Source organism: Crinia signifera, chromosome 3 (assembly GCF_055691185.1).
Source record: "Crinia signifera chromosome 3, ASM5569118v1, whole genome shotgun sequence".
NCBI classification, from domain to species: Eukaryota; Metazoa; Chordata; class Amphibia; order Anura; family Myobatrachidae; genus Crinia; species Crinia signifera.
Window position 1 is genome coordinate 228,702,931 of NC_139219.1, and position 16,271 is coordinate 228,719,201.

The window sequence follows — 16,271 nt, forward strand, 5'->3', positions numbered from 1 at the left end:
TGTGCACAGAAAATAGATAAGAAGCCTTCCTTATCTACCACTAGCCCAATATCCGAGACAAAAGAAAAGCTGGTTAAAGGGGAGAGTGCGCTTCAGAGGGTGCAGTGTATTCCCGGGAATACAAAGTGCTGTGATTGTGGCCTTCCAGATGCTCGATGGGCTAGTATTAATCTGGGCATTACTCTATGCATCGAATGCTCAGGAATTCACAGGTGAGCAGCAGCTTGTTGTTGGTAATCTGTGTACTGTAGGTTTATATTGGGACATCTACATCATACTATACATTGATTAGAATTGAACTATAGTAGGCTCGGATATCTGGGTTATTTTGGGTCAAACATTCCTATGCCCCAGGGGTTGCTGCCCACCAGCGTTTGAAAATGTGTGCATAGAAGCTATTTACATAGACTTGTTTAACCTTGCCTGATAGGTTAATGCCAAAGTAAACTGGATCACCTTAATTTATTTAAATAATAATTACAAAAAAATGATATCTACATCTGTAAAGTAAACAGGCTGTATTTGCGCCAAGAACTTTCGAGATGTACCCACATCCTCAGGCATAACAGACAGACGAGGATGGGCTTGGCGCAAATACAGCCTGTTTACTTTACCCATTATTGAGTGCCTCCTTCTTTTGGATTGTATACATGATACCTATGGAGGGCACCCCGAATTGTTAACTATTAGTGTGGAGTGCCGAACTAATGTGGATAGTGTGTATATATGCTTGTGTATGTATGTGTGTGTGTGTGTGTGTGTGTGTGTGTATGTATGTGTATAGATAGATAGATAGATAGATAGATATATGGGTAGGTTTTGTGTCCTGATGATGGGGCCATACCCTGAAAGCTTGGTTTCAATACACCTTTGAGTGCCATTATTTACAGTATATATTGTGATGATCAGCGGCACTCGGCATAAAGGTGCCTTTTGGCTACATTTATTTCCGAGTGCTGCTCATTGCAATATACAGGAGTCGCCACATTTGCGTTTTCCATAGGAGGGCATTAACTTGTTATACTGAGGCATACAACGGCTTATGGAGTGGAGTCCATACTATGGAGAGCATACATTTTCACATTGCATGTAAACGCTAGGGCTGGAGTATAACACCCAAAAGCAGAAATGAAAACCTTCTCTGATCAGGCAGTAAGTAAATAAGCAACTCTGCAATCTGAGGTAGAAATTGAAACTAACAAAAGATTTCACAATGTGGAACATTGATGGTAAATAGTTGTACAAAGGTAAATGTGATGTTGCCAATACCAACCAGTTCCAGTTTGTAGTATTGGGCAAGCTTGATGATTGAGGTTATGATCATGCTGATTTCTTTTTTGAACTAACCTATTTTGTGTTTCTTTTGCACTATAAGGAGTCTTGGCGTTCATTTTTCAAAAGTGCGATCTTTAACTCTGGACACTTGGGAGCCAGAGCTTCTAAAGGTATTAACTGTTCGTTCCACATCTTCATATCATTTGTTTACATGGCTCATAATGTGAATACACAAATCTTTTAAAAATTCTCTTATTTCTAATTTTCTGTAAGCCAGTGATGACTAAGGGGCCACTAAAGGCAGTCATGCACAGTCTTAAATCGATGCATGGCCGGAGGGTCAAGCGTCGGGATCTCTGTGCAGTATGGACGTGCAAATTAGATATGGTTATTTGGTGATTAGGCCAAGAGATGGTTCTGTCTTGTGTTGCGGAGGTCAATAAAAGCTTTAATACACACAAGCTGATAATAGTCCTCTTTCCGCCACATTTACCAGAATGCCCTGTTAATGGCCCTGTCATTATCAACATCTCACTTTGGCATTGCAGATAACACAACACTGGGCCAGTTATTTTGGACTATGACAGTTGCGATGTCGCAATGTGTGTCGTCCTCTTCAGTGGCCTAGCTAATCAAGGAAAGCTAAAAATAGTTATTGCTAAATATCAGTTTCTGTAATTATGCTGATATTAAACAGGTTTGCTTTTTATGAGCAACTAAACAAAAGTTGAATAGATTTAATTTTAAACCACACAGACCTTTTGGGTTAAACCGGTAAACTCCTGCAATATCTCTTTTTCCAAATTGAGAAAAATAAACCAGTGTTTTGGTTTAGAATGTTCCCTGTGTCAGAGATCTACTCACATCTTATGTGTTGTATATGGACGTTAGGAATATCAGAGAGAATTTTATACAATTTAGTTGTGTATTACACCATGCAATTTGGGCCCAATTCCACCCGATTCTGGCGGATCGGGCAGAGAAATTGGGTAAAATCAGCCCAAATCACATGTGTATTACATCCGATGCGTGGTCCTGTTCACATTGGACCGGAGTTGGAGGTCGGACCTCCAGAACATAAGATGAATAGGAGCCATCAGTGGCACAGTGCAGGAACTTTTTACCACCTGCGATGTATTGTGTCCGATTCTGTCTGTAGGTGTGTGCCAGCGGTGCCGCACTGCTGGCACACACACCTATCTGCAGGTCGTCCATTCTTTTGAATGTTTTTTTTAATGCTCCTGCGGTCCACCACTGCTGCTGCTCCCCAGGAGTCTTTACATGCAATAAATCAAATGCAAATATGGCACATCAAGTGCCAAACCGCATGTGAGCCTCCCTGGAAACTGCTAGGCGGCTCACTGGAGAATTGGATGCGACTTCTCCCCTTGGATTTGGGTGAAGTGTGTTCAAACTGAAATCTAAATTGTACTGTCAAAATAAAGCAGCAATAACTCACCTAAATCTAACTCTCTGCACATGTTACATTTGTTATCAACTCTGAATCAGGCCCTAAGTATACCGTCATGCATAGCATCTAATATTTAAAACTAGACTTTAAAATGCTCCTTTCTTCTCTTTTCCAATATCAATAGGTTATGTGTGAATTGGGAAATGATGTGATAAACAGTATATATGAAGCGCGAGTGGACTTAGTGAGTGTTAGAAAACCTCACAATGGGTGTCAAAGGTAAGTTGTATATTTCAATTTCATACCGACTACATTTGTCCTTTTAACAGTTTTTATTTTTTATTTATTGGTTTTCTTTCATTATTTATATCCTTGGGAAATGTGGGGTATTTCACTGTAGATAATATATTTATGTAAAATTTTCGTGTATTCAAAGGAAATGGAAGTAAACTGGAACTATACTGCATTGTGGGCTCTGGAAACTGACTTACTAAGACCATTATAGAAACTTGGGAATGGACCTAGTGCAAGAACTTCTTTATACTGTACACTGTGTATATTTCTGTTCAACAAATATAGGATCTTTTAAAAAATGTACTCTGAATTCAAATGCTCAACTTTCTATCAGATTAGTTGGTTAAAATATTTTGTTCAACATTTTCCTCAGTTTAAAAAAAACAAACCCTGAGAGTGTATATTAACTTCAGTGTTCTCCTTGGAGATTTTTTCAAGCTGGGTGGCATCAAAAAGTAGCTGGGTAGGGGCCGTCACAATAAAATGTTTAAATCATGACAATAATAATTTAAACGTAATATTTATATATTTATATATATTAGAGGCTCAGAAATACTGGCTGACCTTACAAACAGGAGCTGTGCAGCTGTGGGCAATCCACTGGGGTCACAGAATGTCCCACTGTCCCCAGTGGATCTGTTTTTTGCTTGTGTTGTGCGCTCCCTATTAAGGAGTCCTCTGTTATGTGGGTACGAGGATCCCAGCCTAGCAATTCTAGCAAGTATCTGTGTGATTGTGGGTCCTGGCATCTCAGCCTAGCTATACTTGCCACATGTCCGTGCACACTGCCCAGTGTTTAAATTTAAACTCCCCATGCTTTAAATTTCCAAGGGTAGGTGTCCCTCTGCCTGTGTTTCAATGGTCTGTGCATTGGCAGTACTGTCTATCTTATACAGTCTATATGCGTCCCTCAGACCCTAGCGCTAAGAGTAGGTGGGGAGAGCTGAGGTAGTGCAAGTTTCTTACTTGTTGACCGGTCCTTTCTCCCTCGGTGTTCAGTCGCTGACAAAGGCACCTGTGTTGTCCTGTCAGATGTCTGTGCCGGTTAGTCGTGGATTCCCACCCGTGGTCTTGGCTCCCGGTGCCGGTCGCTAAAGGGACACATTCCGTCAATTTAAATAGTTGGAAGAATACTAACCTTTACGGTTTGGGGATAATTTGTGGAGAGTTGAGGAAACATGTCTAGTAACACACATCTATGTGATTGTTATCCAATAGGCAGGAGAGAGAGGCCTACATCAAAGCCAAGTATGTGGAGAAGAAGTTTGTAGATAATAGTGGTGAATCTGTCGTGGTGGCGAGGAAGAAAAGCTTATCCCGGAAGAGCAGCCTGATTTCCTCTGATAAAGCCCTAACAGCAGCAGATCACACTAGGACGCCCTCCGGAGGCTCAGGTAACTGCAGAAAAAAACAATGAATTTCAATAATTTAGGCTGAAAAAAAAAAATAATAATTTTTGTTTTCTTCTACTAGATATGTTATTTAATTGTGTTAGAGATGGATTCATTATTCGATTAATAAACACTAAGCATTTTAAACTCAGAATTCATTCATAGTGACTGACTGGTTGCAGTTGCTCCACTGCTCATTGTTTTATCAGAATCTTTATTTTCATATACAGTATTCTGTCTTCAGAAGAGTCATTTAAAAAAAAAATCGATACAAAATTGTTTTCATAAAATTTTTTGAGGAATAATGTTGTCATGCTGCTAATGATCACTGGGTTACTTTGGGTCTGTAAATTTTAGCAAACACCTAATGAGCTGTATTTTTAAGAATCTGAAGCTGGGCAGATAATATAGTAGTTTGTGAGTACATAATAATGCTATTTGTAGTCCATCATGGGAAAAGTATGGAGTAAGCATAGCATTGGTTTGCGGTCCTTGTTTGCTAGTAAGTATGACACTCAGGTTGGTGTGGCTTGCTATGGTCTACAAGGTTTTCTTGTTTACTAGATCCATTGGGTGTACCATAAAGTTGCTTAAACTGCATATTTTCTAGTTGATCGTAGTTGATACGATCAAAACATTAAACTTGATTGCAAAGGTAAAGGCTAATAGCAGCTCGGGCTCTGCGTTAACAACCTGCACTGACACAATCCAATGCTACCACAGTTATGCATAATTAGGCAAAAGTCATGTTATAATGTTACACATTTATTTACAGTATGTAACAGGCCAATTGTCATGTCTGTTTTTTTTTACCAATAAGGGAAACTATTTTGCTTTTTATATGCCTGTTAATATGTACAGTATATGAAAAAAAGATATTGTCAACATAAGAATACTCAATGAAGCAGCAGTTTGCTTCTTAGAAATTGTGATCTGTGCAGCTCTAATGCTGCCAAACATGGTGCTTTCATTAGTCTTTTTTTTTGGTCTAAATTGATATTTTGCCAACATGTGTGGGTAACTTTTCACTTCAAAGATGACAGATAATATTACAATGATGCTACTTGCCAGCCACAATGCAGCTGCCCGGTGCCCAGAATTGTGGGATGTTGATTAGTAACAGAGGCTAATTCAGTTGTGATTGGAAGCAGCAACTAACACACTGCATATAAATGCAGCAGGAGGTGTCTTAGAAGTAGTGATCCAAGCTGTATCATAGGAAATAGCATCAGATAACAGGGACACCATCGGGCTGTTTGCGGCAATTATGGGGTCATGCAAGCCGCCCGTCACAGATTTACATAAGGATAAGATACCTGGCCTCTTCCCTCCCCCTAACCGGCATTGACATGCCTCTATTTTCATAAACGGAGGCAGTCACTGGACCTCCATGCCACCAAATGGCATCATACTATCAATCACTGACAGTATGATTCCACAGGCTAGTGGTGTTCCATAATGGTGCATGGTGTTTTCAAATGGCAAGAGTTTAGCCCTGTAGTGCTCCTGAACACATTATTGAGTGGTAATTGCTAGGTTACAGTGCTTGGTGACCGTATATATCCCTTCATGGACTTCATGTATCCCCACAACAACGGAATATTTCATTGTTCCCAAATTATCCAAAGTTGGTTTGAGTAGCAACGAATGGTATGGCATTCACGTTTACCTGGCATTAACCCAATCAAGCATTTATGGGATGTGGTGGAGAGGTCCATTTGCACTCAAGATCTTGCACCTATAGTTATTTTGGCAATCCATCAAGATGGCCCGATTCATAGAATTTTACAGCAGGTAAGAACCAGTTGGCTAATTTAGGCTGCCTCAGTTCTGCCAATCAGTGGATCTACATAGTTGACGATCAATAATTGATGATCTGTCAGCGAATCTGCAAAAAAATTGCATGTTAAAAATCGCTGACTCGTCATTCCCAATTATTTTTGGTTAGTATTGGTGAATCGAGGATTTCCAACATGTTGGGTTTCTCCAATCCCCTGACCCATGCACCGTCAGAACGGATAATTGCCCTAATAATGTATGGGCTCCTTAAACGGCCAGATAAAGTGTTTCTTTCACAATTGGAAGTAATGTATGTTGATTTTGGCTAATAAATTATATAATCATCTACCAAGGTGGTCAAAGATCAATAAAGTATGTAAAGATTATATGCCAGTAAATTTCTCTCACTGTAAAGATACACAATATTAAAACCTTAAAAAGAGCCATGTTGGCATTTGATTATAATTGTGGTAAATTCTCTTAAAACCTTAGTAAGGGAAGTTGCAGATATGATCTACCCTCTCACATACCCACATGCCAATACAGTCGTTTCAGATATTTGAAGGATGTACCTCTGCCTTCACCGCTGGTAGATGCCTGTAGTGGCATTTCTGCTTCAATAATTTCAACTGGCCCCTAAATTAGTGGAGATTAGATTTATATTATATAAATATATATTGATGGAATTCTTTTTGGCATGTATTTTTTATTGCCGAGTGTTAAAACATTCCAAAGCAAATGTATTGCTAGATCTGTAACCTCAGCTAGTTGTTTATCTCTGACGTCACACTTTCTCTTTCACCAGATAGCTGTCTGGTTTTACTTGACCCTCTTTCTCCTTTTGCTGCCCGCTTTATGCTTTGCTAACCTGCATGTCCCCAGCGGTTGCTGTTAGCAGTGACGAAGCACGGCGGGAGTCTCTGTTCTGTCCCGATGAGCTAGACTCGCTGTTCTCCTACTTTGATACTTCCTCAAAGCTGCGTAGTAGTAAGTAACCGTTTTTGTATGGTGTGCAGTCCTTGCTGTCCTAGTGGCTTCTGTCTGCTTTTCACCATTTTCTGCTCATTAACTATTTTTAAGGTTACATTTTCTGACCTTAAAAATACGCAAATACTTACATTTTGATAGTGTCAATGTTTTCCGCTCTTGTTAAAGTCTTCATACATCATCTTGGGTTTTTAATGATTACATCCAAAAGAATATGGGTGTAAAGAGAAGTGCTACATGGGAAACTGCAAAATGCAAACTGCTCCTTAACTTGTAGCATGTATTTACCTATGCAATGTTCACTATAGTCTGAACTGCTGACATGGATATAAAGTGGTTTAAATGTCAGTGTAGAATATACTGGACATTATCACACTGTACTCTGATCACCTGGTCCAAGAGTCCTGTTGGAGAAAGCGCACTATATAAATAAAACTTACTTTGCATTTCGTTCTTGTAGGGTGCTATAGATTCATCTGCCTTTATTCGTACCTTACAGACATTGGCCTGCTGTGTGTTGGCTAGCATAGCAAGCTCTCCTATTCCATCAGCATTTCATCAGAAGAGCGGAGTGTTAGAGCTGGTTCTGTTAATGTCGTCCTGACCAAGGCGATCATACAAGTTGTTTTTCCTGTGCAAGCTGCTACACAGCAAACCAACACCTTTAGTGGATATTGGGACACTGAATGTCTGCTAGCACCATAATGTGTACAAGGCTAAGGCCCCTTATTTATTTGATTAGTATTAACCTTTACTTAGTAATTGACACCAAATCATATTTATGATATGAGCAGTTTGTATACTGGTCTCAGTTTCCCTTTGGAGGAGTACAGTATTCCTTTAAATATAACTACATAGATGATGTGCACAGCAATTCATGAATGCTGTTCCCCGTGCTGTGGTGTCTCTAAGCTTAGCTGCATGTGCAATGAAATGTTGCAAACTCTATTTTGCTTTCTTTTTCACATTGTCACAGTAGAGACTAGATCCCTTTCAGTTTTGATTACAGGATGTGATGTTCAGTGAGGGCGGAAGTTGTTGGATGCCCACACAATGTTTTTTATTTTATCTGTAATTCACATAGCTGTAGGTTATTTTCTTTCATTTTAGCTGCATTGTATCCTCGCGGGCTTGCTACACTCGTACGGTGGCTCACTTCGCTCGCCACAGATTTATATTCCACCTCCAGGTATACATGTACCATGGGCATGATGAGAAAATTGTCAAAACTGAAGGAGATCTAGACACTACCATATTGTCACATGTGTTAACGTGATTGCAGAGTTACAGCAGCCAAAAAGGTCACTTTGAACATCTGCATACCCTCCAACTGTACCTTTTTGGCAGGTACAGTACCATTTTTATATGACCTGTACCTTTTTTGGGGTCTCCAACTGCCCATTGTAAATATAGGAAAGGGGGTGTGGCCACATCCCCTTTACCTGTGGCCACACCACCTTTCCAGATTTGTATTGGTTTTTATTCTTCAGATGTTGGAGGGTATGCATCTATAGTGCTGGCAGTGGAATGTAGAAACTTTGCCAAATTCACAGCCTGTTTTGAAACCATACCTTATAGTGTTGAGATTTCCACAATTTCTATTTGACTTTACTTCTACAAGCAAAATCTAATCGAAATCAATTGCTTTTAGCATCATTCGATGCAGAGTCAATCCTGATGTGCACTCCCGAGTAGTGTAAATCAAATAGAAAAATAGGCTTGGCAGGCACGACTATACTGTACAGATCTGTACTATATAGTCCATAACTAATGCATGTTGCGTACCGTTTGAATCGATCCCAATTGAATCAGGATCGAATCGCAAGCAAAATCACACTGTGTGCACCCACTATAATAGTGGGGTACACACAGGGAGATTTCCACTATTTTCCTAATCCATTTTGGTTATAGAAGCAAAATCGAATCGGAATCAAATGGGCATTGAATGGTTTTTCCACATTCGATGCAGATTCCATCCCGATGCGCATTCACATTTAGTGGAAATAAATAAGAAAAATAGTCTTGCCAAGACTATATTGTAGAAATTTAATCAAAATCGAATTTTGTACCCACTATTAATATTGTAACTAAAAATCATTATATGCATTAAGTAGTAATACATGTATAAACAATCCTGTGCCCCCAAATCACACCCAAACCTTTGGATCTAGCACTGATCTTGGTGTTTGTGTGCATAATGGCAATTTTACATGAGCATTTAGGAAGCCTGTTGGGAAGTCTATCCTGGCTGCCTCCTCTTTGCTATCACAGTATCACAATTCTAGGAGTCCGTTCTCTGCCATGTTCATCTGCAAATGTGGCCAAGAATTACAGTAGTCCAACATCACACCGTTCCCTGTGGACCTCTCTATGACGATGTTATCCATGGTCTGCTAGCATTCCGACCATCCCCACTAAGTTCTGCCAGCACTTTGCTACTATTGCAGAGAACAGAATTTCCACCTGAGAAATAAAAGCTGAACGACATGGCCCTGTGTATTTTTATTCATTTATTTAGAATTTATTTGTAATAATAGAAAGACAAATAATGTTAGTAATTGGAGAGCACATAATGCGAACAAGTATCTGAACTATGTATTTTGTTTATTTTGCGAATTTACCATCTTTGTAGCTATGCAATGAATGACAAGCATGAGCTAAAGTTGATGTTGGATTACTGGCAGAGCTACAGTCAGAATATGAAGCTGCTGTGAGGAGGTGAATAGAGGAACAGCAGGAGAAAGTCACTGTGTATAAAATGACACATCATATGGTTCTGTGACTTTTTCAGAATAGATAAAATACTGCAAGTTCTATTATATATTGTTCCATAAACATATTTCCCCAATCACTGCAAACATGACATTGCGTGTTTTTTTTTTTTTTTTTTTTAATACAACTTGTCAACTCCTTTTTGTTTTCCCCTATCTTGGTTGTATATTGGGGATGCGGTCAGAATCCCGGCGTTCGAAATCCCGACCGCCGATATCCCGAAACGTTCTCCCTCCGACACCCATAGAGGGAGAATAAATTAGTGTGCCGAGCACAGCGAGGCTCCGGGCCCGCTATGCAGTGAGCGCAGCAAGCCCGCAAGGGGGGACGATCCACGTCCCCCCCCTTTGTCGGGATTTTGAATGCCGGGATTCCGACCACCGGGATTTCATACCGAATCCGTATATTGTAGCCGTGTAATACCACACACAAAAGTATACATTTTAAAATGCTGGCTATCTTTACTGGGCAACAACTGAGGAAGGTAACTCTGGGTTTACATGAAGTTAGTTCACTGCTATAGCACCTTTGGGCCATTGTATGTGATGGAAGTGGATATTTAAATATTCCATGAATAAGGTTGAATAATGGATCAAGAACTTTCATTCTTAAAGCACATACACACTAGGCATTTTTGCCCAGTGTGAATGAGGAGCGATGATGTGAAAATCGTTGGGCTGAAAATAGCTCAGTGCATGCACACTGAGCAATTTCTTACCCGCCGCCAGTAGTAGCAGTCTTCGTGGTAGGATACTATGGAAAGTGGTTCACTTGGCTGGTAAAACAGACTGTGGTCAGTGTTGATGTGGAAGCGCATCAGCACTCTTGCCTGGCCATATACACTAGCAGATTTTGAACTGAAAGTAGGCTAAAAAAACACCACAAGTGAGCTACGACCAGCTCAAAATTACTTAGTGTGTATGGGCCTTTAGAGCATAAGTCAGTTAAAGCTTATAGTTGATTCTAGTCAAATAAAAGGACAAACCATAAAAGGTGAGAACATTTAGTTCTGTGAAAGTAGACCAGTGGTTTAAAACCGGGCTCGACAAAACCCGATCATCATAGCGACCAGATTTTGCTTCCTGGCGACCAGTTTTGCCAGGAAGCAGTACTCCCCGGGCAGAGTGACTTTAATTAATGACAGTAGTGGGCCCCTTGGAGGATTATACTTTTATTTATAACATCCATCTAGCCAGCGCCGCAGCAGCCGGCAGAGCAGTGCACAACTCACCCGGCTGCTGCTGTATCAGAGCAGGTCTGAGGCGCGGCTATTTAAAACTTCACTTGAGCACAGAGCTGCAGTGGTAGCTCCTGATTGGCTCGGGAGCCGTCTTGACTTTTCAAATAGTCGCGCTGCGGACCTGCTGTGTCTTCTGATACAGCAGCAGCCGTGTGAGTTGTGCGCGGCTCTGCTGGTGCGCTGGATGTTGTAGCTAAAAGTATAACCCACCGCGGGGCAGCAGCAGCGTGTGTTGAAAAATACAGTATGAATAGGGGTAAGCTGGTAGAACTAATATCACCATCAGTTCAGAAGTAGGTGTCAAAATTGTCGAGGAGACTGAATATGAAGTAGAGGAAGGGAAGGACAGGAGCACAGGTGAGGTAAAGAGGAAGGAGGACCCTACTCATAAGAGTTAACATACTAAAAATAGGTGGGTGGACGAACGAAAAACAATAGGATAAGTAGGAACGGAGGCAGAATAGGAGGAGGGATAAGCTTGTTGAAAAAAGTGGGTTTTGAGGGAGCGCTTGAAGGAAGTAAGGGAATCAGAAAGCCTGATGGGTGGCGGGAGGTTGTTCCAGTGCAGGGGGGCAGCGCAAGAGAAGTCTTGGACACGGGAGTGGGAGGAGGTGATTAGGTGAGAGGTCAGTCGGCGGTCAGCGATGGAGCGAAGTGTCAGATGACAGGGGCACCAGAGGCTGCTGCAACTGCTCCTGGGTGGACTCCTGCTATGATTACCCACCACGGGGACCCGATGCTTACATGTCTGATAGCAAAGACACCAGAGGCTGCTGCCAGCACCCCTGACAGAATAAATTCTGCCAGGACTCACTGCTCTAGGTACAGTAAACAGCACTGCTTCTATTGGGAATGAAGGGATTGGGAAATGGAGAGAGGGTATAAACAGTGATGCCTGTGTCACCCTTTGCTTCTCTCACACTGCCACTCACTACCTCTCCCTTTCACCCATTATCCATCAGTCTCCCTGTCACTCACTGCTTATCCTCTCTGTCACACTCTATCTATCCCTTTCACCCCACTCTTGGTCACCCTCTTCCTCTCTCTGTTACCCACGGATTCTTCCTGTCAGTCACCCCTTGTTTGTCCTCCTTTTTCTCTGCAACACCCCCTGCCTCTCCCTGTCCACCTTTACCTTCTCATCCACTATCCTGTAATGGTGCACCCCCCCCCCCCCCTGTAATTTTTTCTGGATCTTCCCCTGCCTGGTATCAATGTGGCATAATATGTAATGGACATTATGGCATGTGGTATTGTGTGTGTGTGTGTGTGTGTGTGTGTGTGTATATATATATATATATATATATATATATATATATATATATATATATATATATATATATATATATATATATATATATATATATATATAATGGGCATCACAGTGTGTGGCATTAGGTGCAATAGGCATTATGGTGTTTGGTATACCATGTAATGGGCATTATGGCATGAAGTATAATATGCAATAGGTATTACGGCATGTGGTGTAATGGGCATTGCGGCAGGTGGTATAATATCTAATGGGTGTTCGACATGTGTAATAGGCATTATGGTGTGACGTTTTGGCACGCACTTTACCTATTTTTCGTTTTCTGGCTCCTACACTTTCATCCTGGCTCCTAGATTTTTTTTTTATAAATTGGCGAGCCCTGGTTTAAAATATATAAATATTATTGAATTTGTTCTCCTGTGCAAGAAACAAATGATTGTTTAGGTAACGGAAAAGGAAATGTGGAAGTTTTTTTTCTCATACAGGTAATTAGTGCATTTGATATATATGGCTACAGGGTGGCTCATACATATAAGCTGATTGAGAAAGGTACCCTGGCAGCTGATATTCATTTTCTAGAGTGGCAAACTACACCTAAAACACACACACACACATATATACATGTATAAGAAAAGCAGGGTGCGGAAATTAAAAAAATCTTCTCAAGCTGATGATGCTGCAGCTGTTAACAATTACTCTACTGCTACCATGATAATTTCATTTCCAACTACAGTTTCTTAAATATGTATTTTCCACCAGTATATTAATGCCACTCTTGACACAACATCATTGTCAAACAAGAGGTCATTAAACAGGATTGCTTTGGCTTGGAACTTGACTAGTGTTGGTAGAAGGGTATTTGAATGTGGATATTTTTCTTTGGCAAACTTAAGAGATTCTATGTTTTTCTTCTGCAGTACCAGTACCACAGCAACGTGGGTCTATTAAGAGTGAATGAAATCAATTTATTTTAAAATCATGTGATTTAAATCAACGTGATTTAAATAAGCGCACCCTAAAATTAAGTATGTGCAAAACATTTACAGATGTGTCCACATAAAGCTATCCTCTGTGTGCTAAGTCGCGTTACACATAATGGCCCTTATTCAGATCTGATCGCAGATCAAATTTATTCTCAAAATGGGCAAAACCATGTGCACTGCAGGTGGGGCAGATGTAACATGTATAGAGAGAGTTACATTTGGGTGAGTTATTTTGTTTCTGTGCAGGGTAAATACTGGCTGCATTATTTTTACACTGCAATTTATATTTTAGTTTCAAAACACCCCACACAAATCTAACTCTTTCTGCACATGTTACATCTGCCTCACCTGCAGTGCACATGGTTTTGCCCATTTTGAGAACAAATTTGTACTGCGATCAGATCTGAATAAGGGCCAATATGCAAGCTCCATGCGTCTCTGTATTACAATATGTCTTATTGCAAACAATAGGACGCAGAAGCAGCTTCTGTTGCTAAAAATGATATGTGGCATGTCTTCTATTCAGTATTTGACTGCAGCTATATCTGCATATGAAATGCTATGTAAGTGTTTTACTGGAAAGCATTGCAATGTAGCATTAGGATGCATATACAGCGCGGTTGCAAACAAACAATATATGGAGCATGTCATTTTAATGAACAGAAGCTGCCTGTGCGTCCTATTCACATCGTTTTGTGAATAAGACGCATTTTAATGGAAATAGTTGCACGCAAAGATGCTAAATATATGTAGATACATCTGTATATTAATATTGAGTGATAGCAAACTTTTTACATTTACTCTTGAAATACTGATATTCCGTTCCTTTGTTTCCAATAGTAGCTAGCTTCATTAGGTTTAGCATTTACAGAAATACTAATGTTGCCACATATCTCTTCACCAGTATACCGTACATGTTTTTTACACCAAATTAACCTTGAAAAGCAGTGATTTTGAAAATTAATTTTTTGCACTCTGGTCCCAATTTCTATGGAATGACACCTTTGGTCAATTCCTATTTGGGCAGTAGTGTGAGGTATCATGACATGCTTTCCTGCAGTAGACCCAGTCTTCTGATTTTAATGTAATGGTAATTTATATTTGAATCCTACAGTATTCTATTACAAATAAAGATGATTAAAAAATGTTTAAAATAGTATTAGTCATATTATACTGATTGACAAAGGCTTTTGGATTTGTCTTAACCTGCCTATCCTCTTTTACAAACCTCTGGGTCTGTGTAATCCTTATGGCATGCCTTGTTACACTACTCTAGAGATACTATAGCTCAATTTACCTTTAAACTAGAGCCATTGTAACTGCACTAATAGCCACAGCCCTGCTGTCCTCTGCTCACCTCCCATCAAGTGTAAATGGCTTACTGCAGCATGTACATTACTTGTTTTTGGTTTTCATTCAAAGAAATGAGCACCATAGTGCCCGTGATTGCATTGCTACTTTGATACAATGCGTGGTGGCGTACATGAAAGAGCCAGACCTTGAGCACTATATGTTTTGTTATTTTACTAGTGAAGAGCAATGACAGTGGCATTCAGTTCAGCGCAGATGGTAGTCGGGAGCTCCTAGCCGCTACACTGTCTTCTAACAGTTTGTCTGATGCAGGTTAGTGTCTTCATTACTAGTCATCAAATAAATAATAATAATAATAATAATAATAATAATAATAATAATCTATTTATTGTAAAAAAGGAGGAAACTCATGTTGCATCACAACATTTTTCACATTGCAGCCATGAGGTTAATGTGGGTAAAGAACTCAACCCAGGATTATACAGTCGGGTCCATAAATATTGGGACAGCGACACAATTCCATATTTTGGCCTGTATACATCACCACGATGGGGTTGAAATTAACCAATCAAGAGTTGCTTTAACTGCAGACTGTCAGCTTTAATTTGAGGGTATTTACATCCAAATCAACTATTCCTATATGTGCCTCCCACTTTTTAAGGGACCAAAAGTAATGGGACAGTTGACTTGAAAGCTACTTCATGAACAGGTGTGGACTTTTCCCTCATTATTTCATCATCAATTGAGCAGGTAAAAGGTCTGGAGTTGATTCCAGGTGTGACATATGCATTTGGAATCTGTTACTGTCAACTCACAATATGAGTTCCAAAGAGCTTGTCACTATCAGTGCAGCAAGCCATCATTAGGCTGAAAAATAAATCAAAACAAACCCATCAGAGGGATACCAAAAACATTAGGTGTCGCCAAATCAACTGTTCGGAACATTCCTAAAAAGAAAGAATGCAACAGAGAGCTCAGCAACACCAAAAGACCCGGAAGACCACCGAAAACACCTGTTATGGTTGACAGAAGAATTACTTCCCTGGTGAAGAAAAACCTCTTCACAACAGTTGGCCAGATATCTGGAACACTCTCCAGGAGATGTACAGTATATGTGTCAAAGTCAACAATCAAGAGAAGACACCACAAGAGTGAATATAGAGAGTTCACCACAAGATGTAAACCATTGATGAGCATCAGAAACAGGAAGACTATATTAGAGCTTGCCAAACAACATCTAAAAAAGCCAACATCCTATGGACAGATGAGACAAAGATCAACTTGTACCAGAGTGATGGGAAGAGAAGAGTATGGCAAAGGAAAGGAACTGCTCATGATCGGAAACATACCACCTCATCAGTGAAGCTTGGTGGTGGTAGTGTCATGGTGTGGGCATGTATTGCTGTCAATGGAACTGGCTCCCTTGTATTTATTGATAACGTGACTGCTGACAAAAGCAGCAGAATTAATTCTGAAGTGTTGGGCAATATTATATGCTCAATTTCAGTCAAATGCCTCAGAACTCATTAGATGGTGCTTTACAGTGCATATAGACAAT

At 40.2% G+C, this 16,271-nt stretch overlaps 1 protein-coding gene across 6 annotated transcripts in view; it reads left to right on the forward strand.

The window, feature by feature from the left end:
* Positions 1-16,271, forward strand: part of ACAP2 (ArfGAP with coiled-coil, ankyrin repeat and PH domains 2) — a 95,019-nt gene that overhangs the window by 61,487 nt on the left and 17,261 nt on the right. For 2 of the 6 annotated variants that reach the window (XM_083177561.1, XM_083177562.1), the window contains 6 exons: positions 10-212; positions 1,376-1,445; positions 2,871-2,965; positions 4,199-4,374; positions 7,033-7,137; positions 14,933-15,025. In XM_083177561.1, coding sequence (XP_083033687.1) covers positions 10-212; positions 1,376-1,445; positions 2,871-2,965; positions 4,199-4,374; positions 7,033-7,137; positions 14,933-15,025 — 742 coding nt within the window. Of the gene's footprint in view, positions 1-9; positions 213-1,375; positions 1,446-2,870; positions 2,966-4,198; positions 4,375-6,955; positions 7,138-14,932; positions 15,026-16,271 lie in introns of those variants that run through there. The other 4 variants (XM_083177563.1, XM_083177564.1, XM_083177566.1 and 1 more) reach the window with 3 other exon arrangements.